This window comes from Mus caroli, chromosome 11, assembly GCF_900094665.2.
Source record: "Mus caroli chromosome 11, CAROLI_EIJ_v1.1, whole genome shotgun sequence".
In the NCBI taxonomy this organism is placed as follows: domain Eukaryota; kingdom Metazoa; phylum Chordata; class Mammalia; order Rodentia; family Muridae; genus Mus; species Mus caroli.
In genome coordinates this window covers 103,882,309-103,901,892 of record NC_034580.1, presented here as the reverse complement: position 1 = coordinate 103,901,892, position 19,584 = coordinate 103,882,309, and the positions used below count along the sequence as shown (strand labels likewise).

At 48.1% G+C, this 19,584-nt stretch overlaps 1 protein-coding gene across 1 annotated transcript in view; it reads left to right on the top strand.

Moving 5' to 3' along the window:
* Prkca (protein kinase C alpha) overlaps nt 1-19,584 on the top strand; it is a 411,286-nt gene that overhangs the window by 362,781 nt on the left and 28,921 nt on the right. The window contains exon 14 of the mRNA XM_021175668.2: nt 12,411-12,491. Within this exon, the coding sequence (XP_021031327.1) occupies nt 12,411-12,491 (81 nt within the window). The remainder of the gene's footprint in view (nt 1-12,410; nt 12,492-19,584) is intronic.

Sequence of the window (19,584 nt, the reverse complement as noted above, 5' to 3'; positions counted from 1 at the left end):
GTCACCTCCCAGCGCCTGCCTTCTTAGATGTTGGGAGCTTCTGGTCCTCTTCCTTAACAGACACTGCATCATCATTTGGAGCCCACACTAGGAGGGCTTTCCCATCTTCCTCTCCCATTTGCTTCTTTCCTTTCAATCTTGATGCCATATCCTCCATCCTCATTGGTGCTGCCGTCTTCTTTCCTTCCATGAAGTGGCTGGCCAGTGTCCTTCCCTGTACTCTTGTGGCAGTGCAAGGGAAATCCATTTGTAATGTGTCACACATGGAAATCCTTGAAGCCTTGCTAACAGAGGGGATGTGCTAAGTGGCCAGAGAACCGCTCCCACAATGTGTTGGCTCTGCTCTGTCCCAACTCCCCTGAGCACATCTTTATCAGCATATTGAGGTCCTGTGACTTATATAGAATCACACACCTGGTTACAGGCAAGGTTAGATTTGGATCCTAGATCTCCTGACCCCAATGGCTGTACATCTTCTTTTTCATATGTCAGAGACATTATTCATTTTTTTTCTTGTTTCTTCTTGTTGTTGTTGTTTTTCGAGACAGGGTTTCTCTGTGTAGCCCTGGCTGTCCTGGAACTCACTTTGTAGACCAGGCTGGCCTCAAACTCAGAAATCCACCTGTCTCTGTCTCCCAAGTGCTGGGATTAAAGGCGTGCGGTACCACTGCCCGGCAGAGACAATATTCATATATATATTCTAGAGTCATGGAGAAAAGCAAGTTAAAATGAGTATTGAGGGGCTGAGAGGTGGCTAAGAAGGTAAAGCGCTTGCTGTTGAAGCATACAGACCTAAGTTCAGATCCCCAGCACCTCTGTAAAAGCCACCTACAGAAGCACACTTCTATAACTCTAGGGGTCGAGGGACAGGGATGGGAGGATCCTAGAGGATGAGCTCTCAGTTTAGTGAGAGTCTGTCTCAAGATGGAGGGAGATTGAGGAAGACAGTGTTAACACCTTACCTCCACAGGCACACACACACACACACACACACACACACACACACACACACACACGCTTTAACATGAGCGTTCAGTTATAGTCCATCTTTTCATTGGCATTTCTTAGGAACTGGACCTTATGTGACCTGAAATCAGGCACTAAGCTTTGGTCAGAAACAGTCAGCATCTAGGTGTTTTCTAGCCAGCCACTGATGCTAAGCTGATCCCTTAAAACGCACTGGCAATCTATGACATGTGGTCCACCACCCAGCACACAGAACCAATCAGTCAGAATATTCATCAGGTGCCTCCGTCATATATTCTGTGGATGCCCTTCCAGGAAGGGGAACCTGCTAGAGACCAGAGGGATGACAACAGCCCAGGGCGAGATAAGGATTTCAAAGTGACAGATTCCTGTTGGCAATGACAGTACCGCCAACATGGCTGAAATCTATGTAGCAGGCTTTGTGGGAGCAGAGGGGCAAAGTCTAGTCAAGGCTGAGATTAGAGGAGTCCCCAGAGCAGAAGACTTGTCCCCAGGGCATGGCTTTTACATCACTGGACTATGCTGTGACAACCCAGTGCTTCCTGCTACAATAGCCAGAGAGCTATACTTTTATGCAAAGCTTGCCTAATTATCTTAAGTAGTCCTAAGATATAGTAAAAGACATCTTTCCAGTGCAATTCAGCCAGTGAGCCATCAGCTGGGGCCTTTCTTCTGGAACGATCAGGATTCCCTTTCTATATAGTCACATGTTAGGGAGGGCACGAGAAAGCCAAGGCTATGCACAGAGGCAAAGCAGGTAGCTGGAGCTTTGAGGATCAGGAAGTCAACTCACAAAGTGGCTGGGACCCCAGGGGTAAGGGCGGAGAGATCAGAGACCCCTGAGAGAGTAGGCGTCAATGGCAGCGAGGGAGTCAGCAGTCAAGTGAGAACCTCTGTGGGGGAGTCTGAGAGATGAGAGGAGGAATACGGCCCTCCCCAAGAAGGCCGACTAAAGGGATTGGCATTTCAGCTACAGAACTGAGCACGTTTCCAAGACACAGGGGAATGCAAAGGGGGAAGGGCCAGGGAGACTATGCGTAAGTAAAAGCCATGCTGCATGAAGGAACAGAAATGGGGGACATGAGAATAGGTCCCCTCCCTTCTCAAGAACAAGACGGTGATGAGCAGGTAAGACCCCAGGGTGGTGGAGAAGCTAGAGTCTGACCAATGGGCAAAGCCACACCTTTATAGTGGCCCCAAGATCTTTGTCAGCCCTGTGTGGTTTAGATGTAGTGTGTCCTTCAAGGGATCTCGTGTTAGTCCCCTATGTAATGGTAGTGGGAAGTCAGGGGTCCTTTCAGAGGTTGAGCCTGATGCAATGTAACTAGGAAGTACTGTACATTGGAGGCACTGCCCTTGAGCAGGGGCTTGAAGGTGTAGTTCCTGTAGGGTTTAGTTGGTTCCCAATTATAAAGACCCTGTCTCCAAAATCAAGGTGGGTGTCCTCTGACCTCCACACTCCCACATACTCACATGCATATCCCAGGAGAGCATGAGAGGACACCTGGCTAACGCTCACGCTCATGCGCAAACATACCACACACACCCCCACGTGCATACACACACACCCACGTGCATACACACACACACATACACACATGTGCATACACACACACATATACATACACACACACACATATACATACATACACACACACATACACACACACACGTGCATACACACACACACATGTGCATACACTCACACATACACACACACACACACACATACACACACACGTGCATACACACACTAGCTCCCTGTCTTGCCAGGGTGGATACTCTCTTCGCATACATAAACCCTGGCCATGGCCTCATCCACCATGTGACATGGCTAAAGAATCCCTCAACAGACCTGAGCAGATGTTGGTGCCCTGTTCTGAACCTTAAGAACTGTGATCTGAACTCACCCTTTCATTCTGTTATTCAGCCTCAGGGGTACTACTATTACAGTACCAGGACCTGTTTAAACCACTCTGCCATTCCCTGCCCCTTACCCCCTGCCCCCTGGCCTCTGACCCCTGACCCCTCCTCCTGACCCCTGCTCCCTGCCCCAGCTCCCCTTTTATCCAGAGCTCTAGATCATCTCTACACAAGCTTCTGCGCCTCACCTTGCCAGTCACCCCATCCTCCGGGGTTTTGCTGTTCTCCTTCCCTCCCCCCAGATATCTCACCCCAGGCATCAACATACCTCCACCACCACCACCCCCCTCTTTTTACCTCCTTCAAACCTTTCCTTACCATCTTGGTCCTCTGTCCTGGCGACCCTGTGTAAAGCTGCGTACCTCCGGCTCCACCAGTCAGGACCTATCCCTCATCTCCTCTGCGGGACTTGGATGTCCTATGTCATGGGGTAGCATTGTGGTCTTTTGCTCAGTGCTCCCTGCCCCATTCTTGAGAGGGTGCCAGGCCTGGAGTGTGCCTTGGGAAGAAGGCACTTATACACTGCTTTCTTGGGCGCAACCATGGCTTTTGGAGAGCCCACAGCCTTGGAGCTAATAGAATCGGGAAGTCCGGAGCAGCGATACTGGAAGGGTCATCTGCGGCTGTCACAATATGGGGATGCCGGTAGAGAGTAGGCCACATATCTCTAAAGAGCCCAGTGAGCTGGGAGTATCTGGGAGCTGATGGGACGTCAGCTCAGCTCCTCTAGAGAGCCTGCTGTCCCAGAGACTTAAAGCCAGGGTCTGGGGGAAGGGCTGTGAGGAGGTATAGACAATTAAAAAAAAAAAAAAAAAGAATTAAAAATCTCAATGAAAAAATAGTTCCTGCAGTCACACAGCCGAGCAGTCAGGCAGTAAATTGGCACTCGGCTAACAGAGAGAACGGTAAAAACTCAGCAGCAGCTCCTACAAGCCTCTCTAGCTGCATAGACCATGGGCCCCACACCTGCCCATAAGCACTTGATTAAAGAAAGAAAAACGATAAACCCAGCGCAGCGCTCTTTCTACCGGAGCCCGTTTCCCTGTCTGCAGGGTCACGGTTCAGAGACTCCAGCACTAGAGAGAAAACGAGTCTCTGCTCTCCCTCAGAGAAACTTAAAAGAGCCCAAACTAGGCTTTCCTTCTTCATCTTCCTTAAATTGTGTGAATCTCCTCGGAACATCTCGGTGACTTATGTAGGGTACATGATTTCATGTATTTCATTGCCTGCCCACAACTCTTTAACCATCTCCTAATTCCCCAGCCTCAGAGCCGGTGGACTCTGCTTCATTCTCCTTAGCCTTTGGTACCACCCATGCTACTGTGGTCTGGAAGACAGTGTGCCTCTTCCTCCCCATCCTCCCTCCCAGTGACCTTCAGAAAGAACCAGGTCCCAGTAGATTCGCTGCCCCTTGGCGAATGCCTACTGCATCCTGGACCAGGGCACATGCTCCCTTTGTTGTTTGACCCAGTCATCAATTCTGTTTTGCACATAAGGATTTTTGGCAGAGATTTAGTTCATTTGTCCCAAGGCTCCAGTAAGATAGGCCTGGACTTTGAACCCAGCTTTCCTCTGCAGTGCCTGCTGTCCTGAGAGGAAGGGTATGGTAGCTTTCCCTCGGAAGATACCCTGAGCACCCATCACACCCCATAAGCCTTGCTAACACAAACACTCTCATTCTCCACACCCGGAGGCTGTTTCCTCCTGGTCCTCAGGCGCCTGTATTAATTGGCTGTTCATTTGGAGATTTATTTAAATCCTGTGAAAATGGGCCAGGGATTTCTGAGCCGTATCCCACCCCTTCCTCTGTGAGTATTGGTGGGGAGGAAGTGGATGTCTCAAGAGCCATACCCAACAGTTACTCGTTTCCCAGTGTGCACCTCCCACTCACACCCGGTGAGTGTGCACCTCCCGCTCACACCCGGTGAGTGTGCACCTCCCGCTCACACCCGGTGAGTGTGCACCTCCCGCTCACACCCAGTGAGTGTGCACCTCCTGCTCACACCTGGCCTGTCATTTAATTCCTAAGCTCACACCAGTCCTTTGAGGCTGGTTGCACTTTCCCTGGTTCACACGGGGGAAAGCAACTTGGAAAGGGGCACTGACCTCCCCAAGCAAGGCCCCTTCTCAGTGTGCGTGCCTCCCACTCTTACCAAACACATCTCGGAAGAACTCCTGGATGTGAGGCCTCTGGGAAAGCTAAAAAGCTCTTACAAAACGCATGCCTAACTCTCCTTTCGATCCTTTGTATAAGGAGTTACTCTGTTCTGAAGTGTGGTTAGCATTTCGAGTGGCTCTCTGGGCTTAACAGGGGAGTCCCATGCTGGGCCTGAGGTGAATACCTGGCTATGAATCCCGAAAGGCAGATACTGCCCTGATCCGTGTAGCAGCCCTTTGGAAAGAGGCAGAGAGATCAAGACAATGCCTTTGATCCCAGGCTCATGATTTGTGCCCCGTGTAGCCCTGTGGAATATCTAGCGCTGAAAACAGTCTTTCACTCAGCTTCAGGCTCTTTTCTCCCTTCTCGTTTGCTAAGTCCTTGCTATAGTCCTGCTTGTTTAAGAACTTAGTGTGACATCTGTAAAAAGCTAAAGGGGGGTGTTCATAATTTCTTCCTCTAAACACAATTTTTGGCACCAAGTTTGACTTGAATGAGCTTGCCCTGCCTCAAAAGGGGCAGTCCCTAAACTCGCACCTGAGGCTTGTCAGTTGCTTCTGTTCTATCCAAAACATATTGGTGTTGTGCTTGCCTGTGAGCATGCGCGCAAAGGCCAGAGGAGGACATCTGGCACTCTGCTCTATCTCTCTCTGATTTATGCCCCTGACAGGATCCCTCACTGAACCCGGAGCTCGACTGCTCTCCTGTCTGTGCCTCCCACAGCACTGGGGTTAAGGGCATGTGTGAGGCCATACTCAGCTTTCTGTGCAGGGCCTGTGGATAGACCTCGGGTCCTCAAGTGTCCCTCCCTTTGTATGGCAAGATGATCCACACCCAAATAAACAGACACTTCCTGTCCTCTTCAGTCACAGACAGAAGCATCATTTTTGTCTTAATAAAAAATAAGTTATTTCGACCCTGTATCCCCAGGCTTCTGACTCTGGTCGTTCATTGTCCTCACACCATGCACTTCTTCTGGAGATTTCAAATGTTACAGATATTGCTCATGTGATGTTCTAATATCTGTGATTGCAGATATTACATTTCCAAGTACTCATTTCATATCCACCTCCACAGTTAGAGTCACTATCCCTGGTGTCTAGCAGAATGCCCGCCCCAAGACGTGACCTGTCAGCTGTAAACGGTGATAGACGGAGAAAGAGGGAGAGGGAGGGTCCCCATAACACGAACTCATCCAATTCCTTGAAGGCAGATTTTACATAAGTAGTATCCGATATGTCATTAGCTAGTGTTTGTCCAGAGGCTGAATAGAAAGGGTTAATGTTGATCTGAACGCCATTCCTGAGTGTTCAGAGTGTTTCAAGGACTGCCTCTCCTGAGGGAGTGTCTCCTCGCTCCTCCCTTGAGCCTGGCTGACTCTACTGCCCTGAATACCTTTCTCCCACATACCTGGCTCTCATTTCTGAAGTCAGGCACTGTGGGTTTTACAGTTACCTCCCGTAAGCCCATCCCAGTGTGAACAGAGCCTCCCCATGGGAACTCCAGGACCACTGCTGCATTCCTAAGTGCATCCCAAAGGCACTCAGCCCCTGAGGGGCAGAGCTGGTCCCCAGCGCTTGGACTTGGAGCTCTCTCACCCCAGCATGCTTCCCTCTGCGTGTTGAGCTCAGATGGGGTCATCAGAGTGGAGTCTGGTTGGGAAGCCTCACTTGTGCTATTACAGTGTCTCCAGTGTTTCATCCTCTGCTCTGGTACCACAGAAGGGGACAGTTGGAGTCTCAAGGACTTTCCCCAACCTCGCAGATAGATGAGCCTGGAAACCTCAAGCAAGCATTTTGCTGTGGTTACGGTTTAAGTTCCTTTCCTGAACCCTGAGGACACTTTTTATATCATCTTTCCATTCCTAGCATCCCGGCATCCCTAGGCCCTTTTGAGTGTACACATGAGTGTCGGGTGGGCATGTGAACTGGGTTGGTTCTGATCTACTCAATCTCCAGCAAAGTCCGATGTGTCCACCCAGTGCTGGGTGAGGTCCTGATGCTGGGAGCAGAGACCGGTCCTCTGGTGGGTACGGCCCTCATGAGAAGTACTCTGGTCTTGAGTGAGGCTGACAAACAGTCTTAGTGTAAGACAGCAAAGGTTGCAGGAGCTGCCTGGCCCCAGAGGAGCAAGTAAAAGAGAAGTAAGTGAACTCAGGGTCCAGACAGAACACCCAGAAGACTCTCAGACAGTCCTGTCTGCCTTCTTCCCTGCTGGTGCTTCCTGGACAGGTCAGCAGGGGCTTTGATGGTCTGTATAAAGCTTCTCTCATAGGCCCTGTGTTCCTTCCTTTGAAATTTATGGTGTTTTTCAAAACAAGCCTACCTCTTCCATCATATAAAATGTTTTGACTTGGAAAAAAAGGGAAAGCTATCTTTTGTTTCCTTGAGAATAAAAAAGACTTGAACACATTTTATGCATGAGGCCGTTAGTTTCCAGTGACAGCTTGGAAGGAGCTCCCACCCCTGGCCCTTTTGGTGGTCAGACCTTTTATTTATTTAAGAATGTACTCTGGGGAGTTGGTACGCATTATAGGAAAGTAAGAGCAAAGTCCAGTCCATGCACACAAGCCAACAGAACCACTAACTCCATCCTCTGTGGTGTTACGGGGTTCATAGGCAGGAGTACAGAGGGCAAGCTGGCTTCCGGGCTCTTTGGCTCCTTTTAAGTCTTTGGCCCATCTTCAGCATGAACCTCTACCAAGCAGGCTTCCCAGGAACTGTCTAGGAAACCTCCCTAGGTCAAAAGAAGCAGTGTATTAAAACAGTCAAAAGTGAAGCCATCATAGCCATCTGGATAACAATCAGACCCAGCCTTGCCTCTTACTATAAGCCTGACAAAGCTACACAATTCTTCTCTGCCCCTGTTCCTCATTTTGAAACAGGCCTCAGACAGTTGAGGTGAGTATGCAGGTAAATGGCTGTGGTGTCAGTGTCTCCAAGCTCTCCCATCTCTGAGCTGTCAGATGTCAGGGGTCATCTAAAGCATCGAGCACTCTGGGATGCCTTCAAGCCAGTCGCCTTGGCCAAGGGGGAAAGGCTGGGTGGCCTTTAACCAACAGTCTTCCACTGGCCTAACGAGAAATGAGAAGCTGCCCCTGGTCCTTTCATGCCCTGGTCCTATGCCCAGTTTGGAAGAACGCTTATTCATACCTCATTTTTATAGACAGGCAGCCATTTATAACACCCTGACAGTCCCCTCCCCCCCCACCAAGCAATTGGCTCATATACATATAATCACAGTGATCATACTGACAAATAGCTGTAAAAAGAGTTGACAGTGGCCCCGGTCGGGGTCTGTCTTCAAAGCCAGAGTTCAACCTCCCATGTGCTGCAGGGAAACCCGCCAACTCTAGACCTTCTCGCCAAGCCGGCCTCCTTTTGTGAGCTGCCCCATTATGGGAAGCCAAATTGCCATGGCAGCCCCTGGCCTTGGGCCTCAGCATATCAGGGAGCCCAAGCTTGGCTGCAAGCCTCCCTTGGCCCACAAGTGCCAGGAGCACCTGCATCTGTCCCCACTGGTGACAGACCCAAGAGACTCTCATATCTATTCTGCTCCCTCTGAACCTGGTCTTCAGCTCAAAGCTGGACCCCTGAGGCCAGTGCAAGCCAGAGAACATGAGTGAGTTATAGGAATTAGGTTGACTCTGAGAGACCAGACCCTCAATGCCCAGTGAAGTGAAACGCAAACCATAGCCTCATTTAGCAGGCCTGTTTTTAATAGTCACAAAAGAAACAGATGCAGTAGATTTTGCTATATTCCATTTAACCCAGTATGCCCAACATTGAAACACTGCAAAGGAGCTATTTTCCATGTTCTATAAAATCCTCAAAATCTTGTATTTTACACCTAGGGACAACTCAGCTTAGACTAGCCACATCTCATAAGCTTAGCTAGCACACGCCTAATGGCCACTGGACAGCATGGTGCCAGGCAACCGCATCCCGGGTCTGTGGATCTGATCGCTAGTCTTCGAGAAGGGCTCCTAGTAACATTCCCTTTCTCCCTGCGGGTTTGGGTTCATTCGCAATGTTTATTCATAGCAGCAGATCCCTGAGTGAAAGTGTGCTTTCCTGTGAAAAGATAGTTTTGGTGGTGGGATTACACAGTGGACCCTGGAACCGAGATCATTTGGTGTGCAAGCCCAGGGTGGCTATGGTGCTTTGAAGAGGGTTGGCCCCCATAGACTCATGTGTTTGAATGCTTGGCCCATGGAGAGCGGTACTATTAGGAGGTGTGGCCTTGTTATAGGAAGTGTGCTACTGTGGAGGTGGGCTTTGAGGTCTCCTATGCTCAAGCTCTGCCCACTGTGGGGCACTTTTCTGCTGCTGCCTTCAGATCGCAATGTAGAACTCTCAGATCCTTTTCCAGCACATGTCTGCCTGGACACTGCCATGCTTCCTGCCTTGATGATAATGGACTAAGCCTCTGAAACTGTAAGCCAGCCTCAATGAAATGTCGTCCTTTACAAGAGTTGCCATGGCCATGGTGTCTCTGCCATAGCAATGCCACCCTAACTACAGTGGCACCTATGAACGTCTCCAGGAAGGCGTTCAGGCCGCCTTCTAAATGTCACCTCTGTATTACACCTGACAGCACAGCATAGCAACTGTATTTTCCATCGGTAGCCAACCAGGTGGCCCCGAGGGCAGGCTCAACAGCACAGTGGGTGGGAGAAGTCCGTGGCACTCAAAGTTCTGCTTTCCTGCACCCTGGAGAACGGAGAGGGTGTTTTCAGCAGGGGTCATGGGAGGTTAATGCTGTAGAATAGAGAGGGAGTGAGCTGGAGCTGAGTGGAGAGGAGAAGGAAAAACTCTGTTAGATGGCTGTGACCTTTAGGACTTGTAGCTCTGTCTGAACAGAAATGGACTCCCACACTCTGTGACAGCTTTCTAGAATCAAACATGACTTAGCACCACGTGAACACGGGAGTCTGGCCGGTGGGATTGCTCAGAGATCTGTGGCATATGTAATATGAAGTGATAGGAATGAACAGTGACACATGCTGATGTCCCAGTACTCAGGAGGCTGTGAGTTCGAGGCCAGCCTGGACTGCCTAGTAGCAAGACCCTGAAAAGAAATAAAGTTTAGATTCCTCATTCATTTAGCTACCTTCTGGGTTCAACATCAGATCCCCGGGACAGGGAGGAACACAGATAGAGGAACTAGCTTTGTATGCTGAAGAGAGCAGTTTATGCAACTGCTTTTAAAGCATTGTTATTCCACCATACTTTAAACCATTTGAAGTTATTTCAGACCCTTTAGACTGATCTTCAGTGCCCTTGAACATCAAGTTCAGCATAGATATATCTGAAAGCCATAAATTCTCTTAAAATCAAATGAACCAGCATTCAGAAACAACTTAATCATTGGGTGGATTTGGACAAGTCTGTTAACTTTCCAACCCTTAGTTTTCTCATCTATAAAATGGGAATAGTCATGTCTCTCCATCATGTGGCATGAGAAGATATAAGATATGCATAAAGTGTCCCACATATAGACTTTGACTCTCTGAAGAAGGGTTTTTATTGCTTTCTATTTAGTTCAGATGGGCTTTGAAGAAAAGGTGAGGTGTAGCAATTTGTTGTTAGTGCGCTGACTCTATTGACTAATATTTTCGATTGTTTACCACTGAATATCTGTTCACTGCGAGCAAGCAGAGATCAGGCGGCCTTCTCCCTCTTGTGTCCAGGTCATCCTGACAGTGAATAACCCAGATTCATCATGTCAGGAGACAAATGAGCTTGCAATGGCCTCAACCAGGAAATAAAATATCACTTTCCCTCTCTGTCTATTACCCAGAAGTTTTTCTATTTAAAAGTATAAATCTTGGACTATCAGAGGGTATATGAAACAAAACATGAGACATTGGGGATTTGTAAAAATTAAAACCGAGGCTCCATATCCTTACTATATAAAGAAATCTCATTAATCAATAAAAATAACTGACGTCCCTGTAGTCCATGAGGGTAGGGATCCTGTCCTTGCTACAGTGCATCCCTGGCACTTCCTATAGTCTCCAAAAGAATGAACGAGTGGGCCTGTCAGTCAGGATTGCCAGGCCGCTTACTAACGAGAGAAGCACAGGTGTCTAATTCCCATGTGAATAAAATGCCAATATTGAAATATCACTTCCGGCCACCAAATGGCACTCTGAGAAACAATGGCAGTAAGTGCTGTTGGTGAGAATTCAAGGACACAGATTCAGCTTTTCTGCTGCTGACAGAGATGCACCGTGCTGCCCTGCAAGCAATCTGACAGTGCCCAGAGCTTTATTTCTGAGGCAAAAAGAACTATTCTGACCCAACAAGTCCACTCACAGGGATTTGTCCTGCAGAAATAATTAAAGGCTTTTGCAGAGATGTTTATGGCTTACTGGGTTTTTTTAAATGTTATGTGTATGAATGTTTTACTTGCATGTAAGTCTGTGTACCACTCATATACCTGGCACCCATGAAGAACAGAAAAGGAGGTCAGATATCTTGGACATGGAATTACAGGCACTGGGTATTGAGCCTGGGTCCTCCATAAAAGCAAAAAGTACTCTTAACCATCAAGCCATCTCTCCAGGCCCCCGTGGCCTAATGTTGAATAAAGTTACCATAGGCTAGCAGTAAAGTTTCTGATTAGTTAATTCTTGTTGAGAAGAACAGTCATCAGGGATAAATCGGTAGGAACTGACTTTCTAACCATCTCTGTCCTATCCCAAACATTGTAGCCATTCCAAAGTATGTGATCTCTGATGGTGTCATTTTAAAGATGTATTTATTTATTTGTTTGTTTTATGTGTGTGTGCCCCCGAGTGTATATTGTGTGCACCTGTATGTGCAGGTGCCTGCAGAGACCAGAAGAAGGCAATTCTAACCACTTGATGTGGTTTCTGGGAGCCAATCCTGGCTCCTCTACAAGAACAGCAAGCACTCATAAGTACTGAGCCATCTCTCCAGCCCCCTCTTGCTTTTTTTAAACACTTAAATCCAACTCACTGCCTAAATATTTTTGCACCAGGGAGGTTAAGTAGATCTAGCTGCAGACAGTCAGTGACATCCCCAAGTGAATCCACAAGAGGAATCGTGACACAAGATTTGGGTGGTGTATCCTGGAATGGCAGTTCTCAGTGTACACACACACACACACACACACACACACACACACACACACACACACACACACACTTGAAGGGTCCTTTTCCTTGCCCTCCCGTGCAGAAATAGAGGCAGAATTTACAACCACCTTGTTAGTGAGAGCTATGTTGACCTGCCTGTCCGCTCAACTTAACCTCTCCTGGCAGAAGCAGTTTGAGTTAGTGCTACATGTAACTGATGCATTTGTTCTCCCACAGATAATCGCTTACCAGCCGTACGGGAAGTCTGTGGATTGGTGGGCATACGGTGTGCTGCTGTACGAGATGCTAGCCGGGCAGGTAATATTTCACTGCATGTTTGTATGCGTGTGTTTGCTGCTGTCGCATGTGGTGTGACCTTCACCCTACAGAAAAGGCAGAGGTGGCAACAGGACAACACAGGGTGACAAATGAGCAGATAATCATCTCCTGACCATAAAAACTTCAAGCGGGAGGTGGCAGTAGTGATGGTTAGTAACCGGGGATATAGTTCCCTACAATTTGGTCAGCGAAGATCATCCCAGCCACTGATTATGACTTATTTGTGAAAGGAGGAAGAAGCCTGTGAAACTCACAGTTAGACCCTCCCTTTCCATCATTGTCCTATCCCAAACATTGTAGCCATTCCAAAGTATGTGATCTCTGATGGTGTCATTTTAAAGATATATTTATTTATTTGTTTTATGTGTAGGTGCCCCCGAGTGTATATTGTGTGCTCCTGTATGTGTGGGTGCCTGCAGAGACTAGAAGAAGGCAATTCTAACCACTTGATGTGGTTTGTGCAAGGTGACCACCCGGTTGTGCAAGGGTGCAAGTTGATGATTGTAATGACCGCCTTGAGTTCTTCAGACCTGGGACTGGGATATAGTTCTCTACAATTTGATCAGCAAAGATCATCCCAGCCACTGATTATGACTTATTTGTGAAAGGAGGAAGAAGCCTGTGAAACTCACAGTTAGACCCTCCCTTTCCATCTATCTTGCTGTTGGCAATGCAGGATTATTCCCACCAAACTCCAGCAAGGCTGAACTCCCATTAAGAAAATTAGGTTTCATGTCAGACGAGACTTTTATCAGAGAACTGAGTTGCATTGCCTAGCACAGCACTGCCCCCATGCAATGGCTTCTACACCTGAGCCACTACTTTGATAAACAACCTCCAGATCTCAGTGGCTGCCTCTTGCACTCCATGCAGTTCTCTGCAGCCAGCAGAGGTAGCAGACAGGGAGAGTGAGTCCAGTCCGAAGTCATGTGAGAATTCAAGGTCAGCGCCCTCCTGTCCTTTCTCTTTGCCATGGCTGAGGACCTTAGAGTTGTCAACTGACACCTCATTTCAACCAGTGATGGAGAGAGAGTGAGGGAACAGTCATGGGAAATATTTTAGAAGCAGGCCTAAGTGGTGGCCACCACTCCTGCCTATGTGGCACAGGCCACTTGACTCCCCTCGACTACAGAGAGGGCCAGGGGGCTGAACTGTCTGAGAGCTTGGCTGGAGGCAGTGGGTTTGGTGAAAGCTTGAGGCATCTCTGACTTTATGCCTGTTTTGTCACTTTCCTGTTCCTGTGACAAGACGTCATGACCAAAGCAACTTATAACAGAAAGCGTTTAATTTGGGATTCACAGTTCCAGAGGGTTAGAGTCCATGACCATCACGATAGAGAGCATGACAGCAGGCAGGCATGGTGCTGGAGAAGGACCTGAGAGCTCACATCATTGCCTACAAGTAAGAGACAGAGAGAGCTAACAGAGAATGAAAAGGCAACCCCTAGTGTCACCCCTACTCCCTCAAGTCCACACCTCCTCCTGCAAGGCCACGCCTCCCAATCCTTCCCAAACAGTTCTGCCAACTGGAGACCAAGTATTCAAACATAGGAGCCTATGGGGGAACTCTCTCATTCAGATCACCACAAAACCCAACTTCTTTTTTTGTAAATTCCTAGAACTCTGAGATAGTGCTGGGGACCTTGACCTTACAGGCAAGAACCTTAATAATCTAAAAAGGACAACATACCCATTCTGGGGACAAAGTGCCTACCATTCTGAGATGGTACATTCATTGGCCATAATTTATTTGCACACTGAATGCTTCCTACTTACAGTGAGGATAAAACAGACAGAAATCTTCACATCCACAGAGCTCACAGCTCAGAGAAGGAGAGAGAAAACAGACTAATTAGAAGATGGAAATATATGTTAGGGATAAACTAAAAGGAAAGAGCATGTGGCCTTGGTTAAGAAGTTGAAGGAAGCCACCAGCGCAGCTAGAGCATAGTAAAATAGAGAAAGCCAGGGGTCTCTGGCCATGAACACAGTTGTCACCTCAAGACTATCTAGTAGATACTAAAAATTTGTTTAGCTATAGAAAAATGCAAACCCTTGTCTACATTCAGTCACTATTCCTCTATGGTGTTGAGATTTGAGTGGGATGGAAAGAGCAGTTTGTTTGTTTGTTTGTTTGTTCAGGTCCCCCGTCCCCCCCCCCCCCGATCTGAGAATTCCTCTTAGGTGCAATGCCTTAGTGCATGAGCACAGAAAATCAGGTTATACAGACTCACTGTCTGGGGCACACAGATGGGAGAGCACAGGTTGCCTGTGCTAGAAGCCAATTTCCCCTCCTGAAAATTTCGACAACAAAATTTGACAGTGAATTGCCAGATACCTGGGAGCCCTGCAGACCACATCGGCAATGTGCAGTCTGGTCCCCTGAGTGTCAAACTCTCAGGGCCAGAAAACAAGCCCTGCCCTCATTGTGCATCTCATTTGTATCTGCCAGCCAGAGAAACCAGCTGACCAGAGACACAGCCTGGGTTTCTTGAGGGTTTTCCATTTTCCAAAAACATCCATACCTTGGCTCCTTATTGGCTGACAGAAGACTAGGGTTTCAGAACAGCCTACAGTGAAGTCCTATCTTCCTCCTCTCCTGCCTCCCCTCCTTCCTCCCTCTTTTCTTCCTTCCCACCTACCCACCAGCCTTCTTCCCCCAGGATTTCCCAGACTGTATCCCCTAGTGAGGAGCCCAGGAAGTAAGTCTCCCTTGGGCCTCGTGGTGACAAAAGGCTGAAAGCAGCTGGTTTGGGCTCACAGTTGGAAGGGTACACTCAGCAGCAGACACCTGAGACAGCTGTGCACATTGTATCCTAATCAAGAAGCTGAGAGAGATGAATGCTGTTGCCTATCCAGCTCTCGGGTCAGTCCTGGGACCTCAGCCCATGGAGTGTCGACACCCACATTAGTTAACCAAGTCTAGAACTCAGCACAGGCATGCCCAGAATTTTGTTTCCATGGTGATTCTGAATCTTATCAAGTTGACAGGATAAACCATTACAGGCCTTGTATGCAGAGCCTGGATAGATGAACCATCACAGGTCTTGTAATCGGATTCCGAGGAGGTATCCAGGCCTTCCAAGGGTCCCTCTCACCCCTGTTCCCATGCCTGGAGCTTTTGTACACCTTCCATCCTGCTTCTCAGCCACTTAGCATGCCTTGCATGTATCCCTCATAGTCTCTATTTTGAAAAGTCCTCAAAATGGCACCTGTATGCTAGTGCCTTGCTGGACACAGCCCACAACCTCTGTTCTGTACACCACTACCCAGCTGCCTACAAAGAGAAAACTCAGTTCCAATCAGAGGCTGGCAGAGTGAAATGAATGCCTGGTGTGTCTACGACTTGGCTGCAGGTGTCACCCAAATACCCACGGCCCCTCACAGTCACAGGGACTCAGTGTCAAGAGTGGATCGGCACCAGGACTGAAGAGGAAGACTGATTGCAGGCTTGTCTGAGGGGTCAGGCACTGCATTTGTCTTCCTTAACTATAGCTAACAGTGAGGAAGGAAAGGTGGCTGGTTGCAATTTTATGTGCCTTCGGCTTATCAGCTGTCAGCAGCCAAATGGAGCCATTAAGTCTGAATTGCCTGAGTCTATATCCAGTTTCTGAATGGCCTGACAAACATAATTGCTTGGGCAGGGGCATTAATAGCGCCTGTGTGGCCCTCTGATGAGCTCATTGTGGCTCCCAGTGTTCACAGTATTTGTCATAAGGGGACTGGCCCTCTCATCTCCATCCTTTCCTTTCCACAGATGTGTATCTGTACAGGGCGCTTCATCTCAGTAATTGGAGCTTCAGCCCGAATGGTCCATGTGTGTCCCTCTCCCTTCCTCCTAGGTCCTCAGCAATCTGCAAAGCAACATGGCAGGGCCCTTCCCTACTGTCTGTTAGGAAGTGAGTCAGGAAGCATTTTGTACCATGGGAGCCATCACCCCATTTGCCTGATGAAAGCTGAGAGCTCTTCAGTGGGGCGTGGGGCTCAACACGTTCAGAAAATTTTCTTTACAAAAACCCAGGACTCATTAATGGGGAGCTGAGCTCAGAACACTGTGTCCAGATTTGCAGACACTTAGAAATAGCTGTAGGAAGAGAGATAGCAGGGGAGAGAGGCACTCTGAAATGGTCACGCACTAAGGACCCGGGCAGCAGGTCTCCCCACATTGTGGTAGCTGGCATTACTAGAAAGGAAGATGGATGTAATTATAACCTGGCACCACTGACCTGCCTTCAGCACCAAGGCCTGCGAGTAGGTAATTATCTGTAAAGAGGCCCCCAGGGTGAGCTGGAGAGTTCTAGCAAGAACATAAACACGTTCATATTCTTTGGTGTGTAATCCCACACCCGGACGCTGTTCCTCAGAAGTAATTCAGAGGAAAAAAGAGCCAGCATGCAGAGATGTTTCTACTAGCATTTGCTATCAAAACATGTTGCTCAAAGCGACTGTTAACGCACCCAAGGACCCATGAATCCATTTGAAGAGATCTTGGTGGCACTTGGGCCCTGAACAGGAATACTGCTGGCTACCGAGAAAAATGTGTTTGCAACAGTCAGAAAAATGAAACACAGATAGTATCTTATTTGAAAAATAATATACGAAAACCTGAGAATCCATGAAAAATAAAAGAATATTTGCAAATATGACAGGGAAGCTATACCCAGGAAGTATCTATAATATGGCTACTTAAGAACTGAACAAGAGAGCCTGGTGGTGGTGGTACACACCTTTAAGTCCAGGACTCAAGACAGAGGCAGAGGCAGGCAGATCTCTGAGTTCCAGGTCAGCCTGGTCTCCACAGCAAGTTCCAGGACAGCCAAGGCCACTCAGGGACACCCTGTCAATAAAATAAAACAAAATAAAGCAAAATCAAACAGAATCCCCTCACCATTCTGGCTACTACTAGCAAGAGCTGAACAGTGACAATACCAGGTGGCCTGCCAGTGGGCATGGGGGAAGTCACATGGGACACCACCCCTAGATGAAATTATAGGTGATTAAAACTTCTCCCCCCAGAGATAAGCACCCTAAATGATTATCTACTCCCTCATGGTCAGCCCAAAACATAGTCACATAACCAACGGTAAATGGATTCAGCAGCTTAAATTTGTACATTTATTTATTTATATACATACATGCATACATGCATGCATGCATGCATACGCACATGCATACATGCATGCATGCATGCATACGCACATACATACATGCATGCATACATACATGCATACATGCATACATACGTATATAGTTACCTTTCTGGTATTATCTTGAAATCTGTAATAGTGGTGTGTTTATGCACATGTGTGCATACATGTGTGTGCCTGTATGAATGTGTATGTGAGGGTTGCATGAGAGTGTGTGTGTTTATATGTATCATGGAGGCCAGGGGTTGCCACTGATGTCTTTCTCAGTGGCTTTCCACCTTCTCTTTTGAGACCAGGTTTCCTGTGGAACCTGGAGCTTGCTGATTAGTTTAGCAAGCCCATCAGGGGGTCTCCCGTCTCTGCCACCCTGTGCTGAAATTATTGGCACACACCACCATGCTGTACTTTAAAAAGAAATTCTGGGGTCCAAATTCAAGTCCCCATGTTTACACAGAGTGCACTTTCTCAACTGAGCCATCTCCCTAGGCTCATCACAGTGTTGGATATAAGGAGTTAAAGACCTCCAAAGAATGTAGCCCATCTTGACTCAAAACCCTACCTAGAATGCCAAACTGGGAGGTGACCAACTGATGACTGGGAATTGAGCTTCTGCCCACCCTCCCAACCTCCAAGACACCATTTATCCTTTGGAGAACGCACTCACCTTGTACATTTATTTATTTATATACATACATGCATACATGCATGCATGCATGCATACGCACATACATACATGCATGCATACATACATGCATACATGCATACATACATATATAGTTACCTTTCTGGTATTATCTTGAAATCTGTAATAGTGGTGTGTTTATGCACATGTGTTTCTTCAGACTGCACAGTGTTCCTGGCAGGGTGCAGCTCACAGCCCAGATCAGAGCTGAGCCTGTTTGTGTTAGCTGTGAACACCTCCTTGGCCAAAGCTCAAATCCCTTCTGGGTTCCTCATTAGGGGTGATGAGATGATGTGTGGATGTCTAACAAAAGGCATGGGGAGGATGCCTGCTATGGGGCCAAAGAGAAGGTACGTGTTGGGCAGCAGACCAGGCACCACTGTCACTCTTGGCTGGCCTAGCCCTACCCCAGGAAGGCCGTCTGCAGCTGCACTCTCCCGATGACCTGCCCTGTAGATGCCAGGTTTCATCTTCACACTATGGTAGGCCCTGCCCGTCATGGCTAGACTCGTTCCTTCTCCTCACCCACGTGCACACCACTGCCACATCACAGGTGCTTTTCAAAGCCAGGCATTTGTAACCAGAGAAAGACTCTCTGTTTACACTTAAAGAGCAAGAGAGAGAGAAAGAAATGAAGAGTCACAAGTCAACAAAACTACATTCCCCCATGCCCGGCCCAAAGGGAGGGCTCTTTACACACTTGGCATCTTTCCCTCAGAGCATGTGGCTCTCCTGCCTTGGCTCCATGCCCAGTTCCCCTTCAAAGCTCTCTGCCAGGGAAGCCCCTTCCATCTTTACGTTACACTGAAGTTATACCAAAGATGATATTCAGGAATTTCCCGTAAATCCAATCCTCCTGGACACATCCCATTAGAGTGAGTATGAGAATGGTGACCTCGGGGGGAAAAGATGCAATGGAGAAACCACTGTGAAGAGCACCTTGGACACAGACAGTTGGTTCCATGGTCTCCTTACAACCCCTCCCAAGAACTTTCTCTGCCTCAGTAACAACTGTAAACTCCCTTCTTTGGGCTGCTTCTGGGTACTACCAACGAAGCTCTGCACTAGTCAGAAACCTCATCATAGGAGCTGCTGTGTAACGGCCATCCGAGTGTGAGCATCATAGGAACTGCTGTGTAACGGCCATCCGAGTGTGAGCATCATAGGAACTGCTGTGTAACAGCCATCCGAGTGTGAGCATCATAGGAACTGCTGTGTAACGGCCATCCGAGTGTGAGCATCAT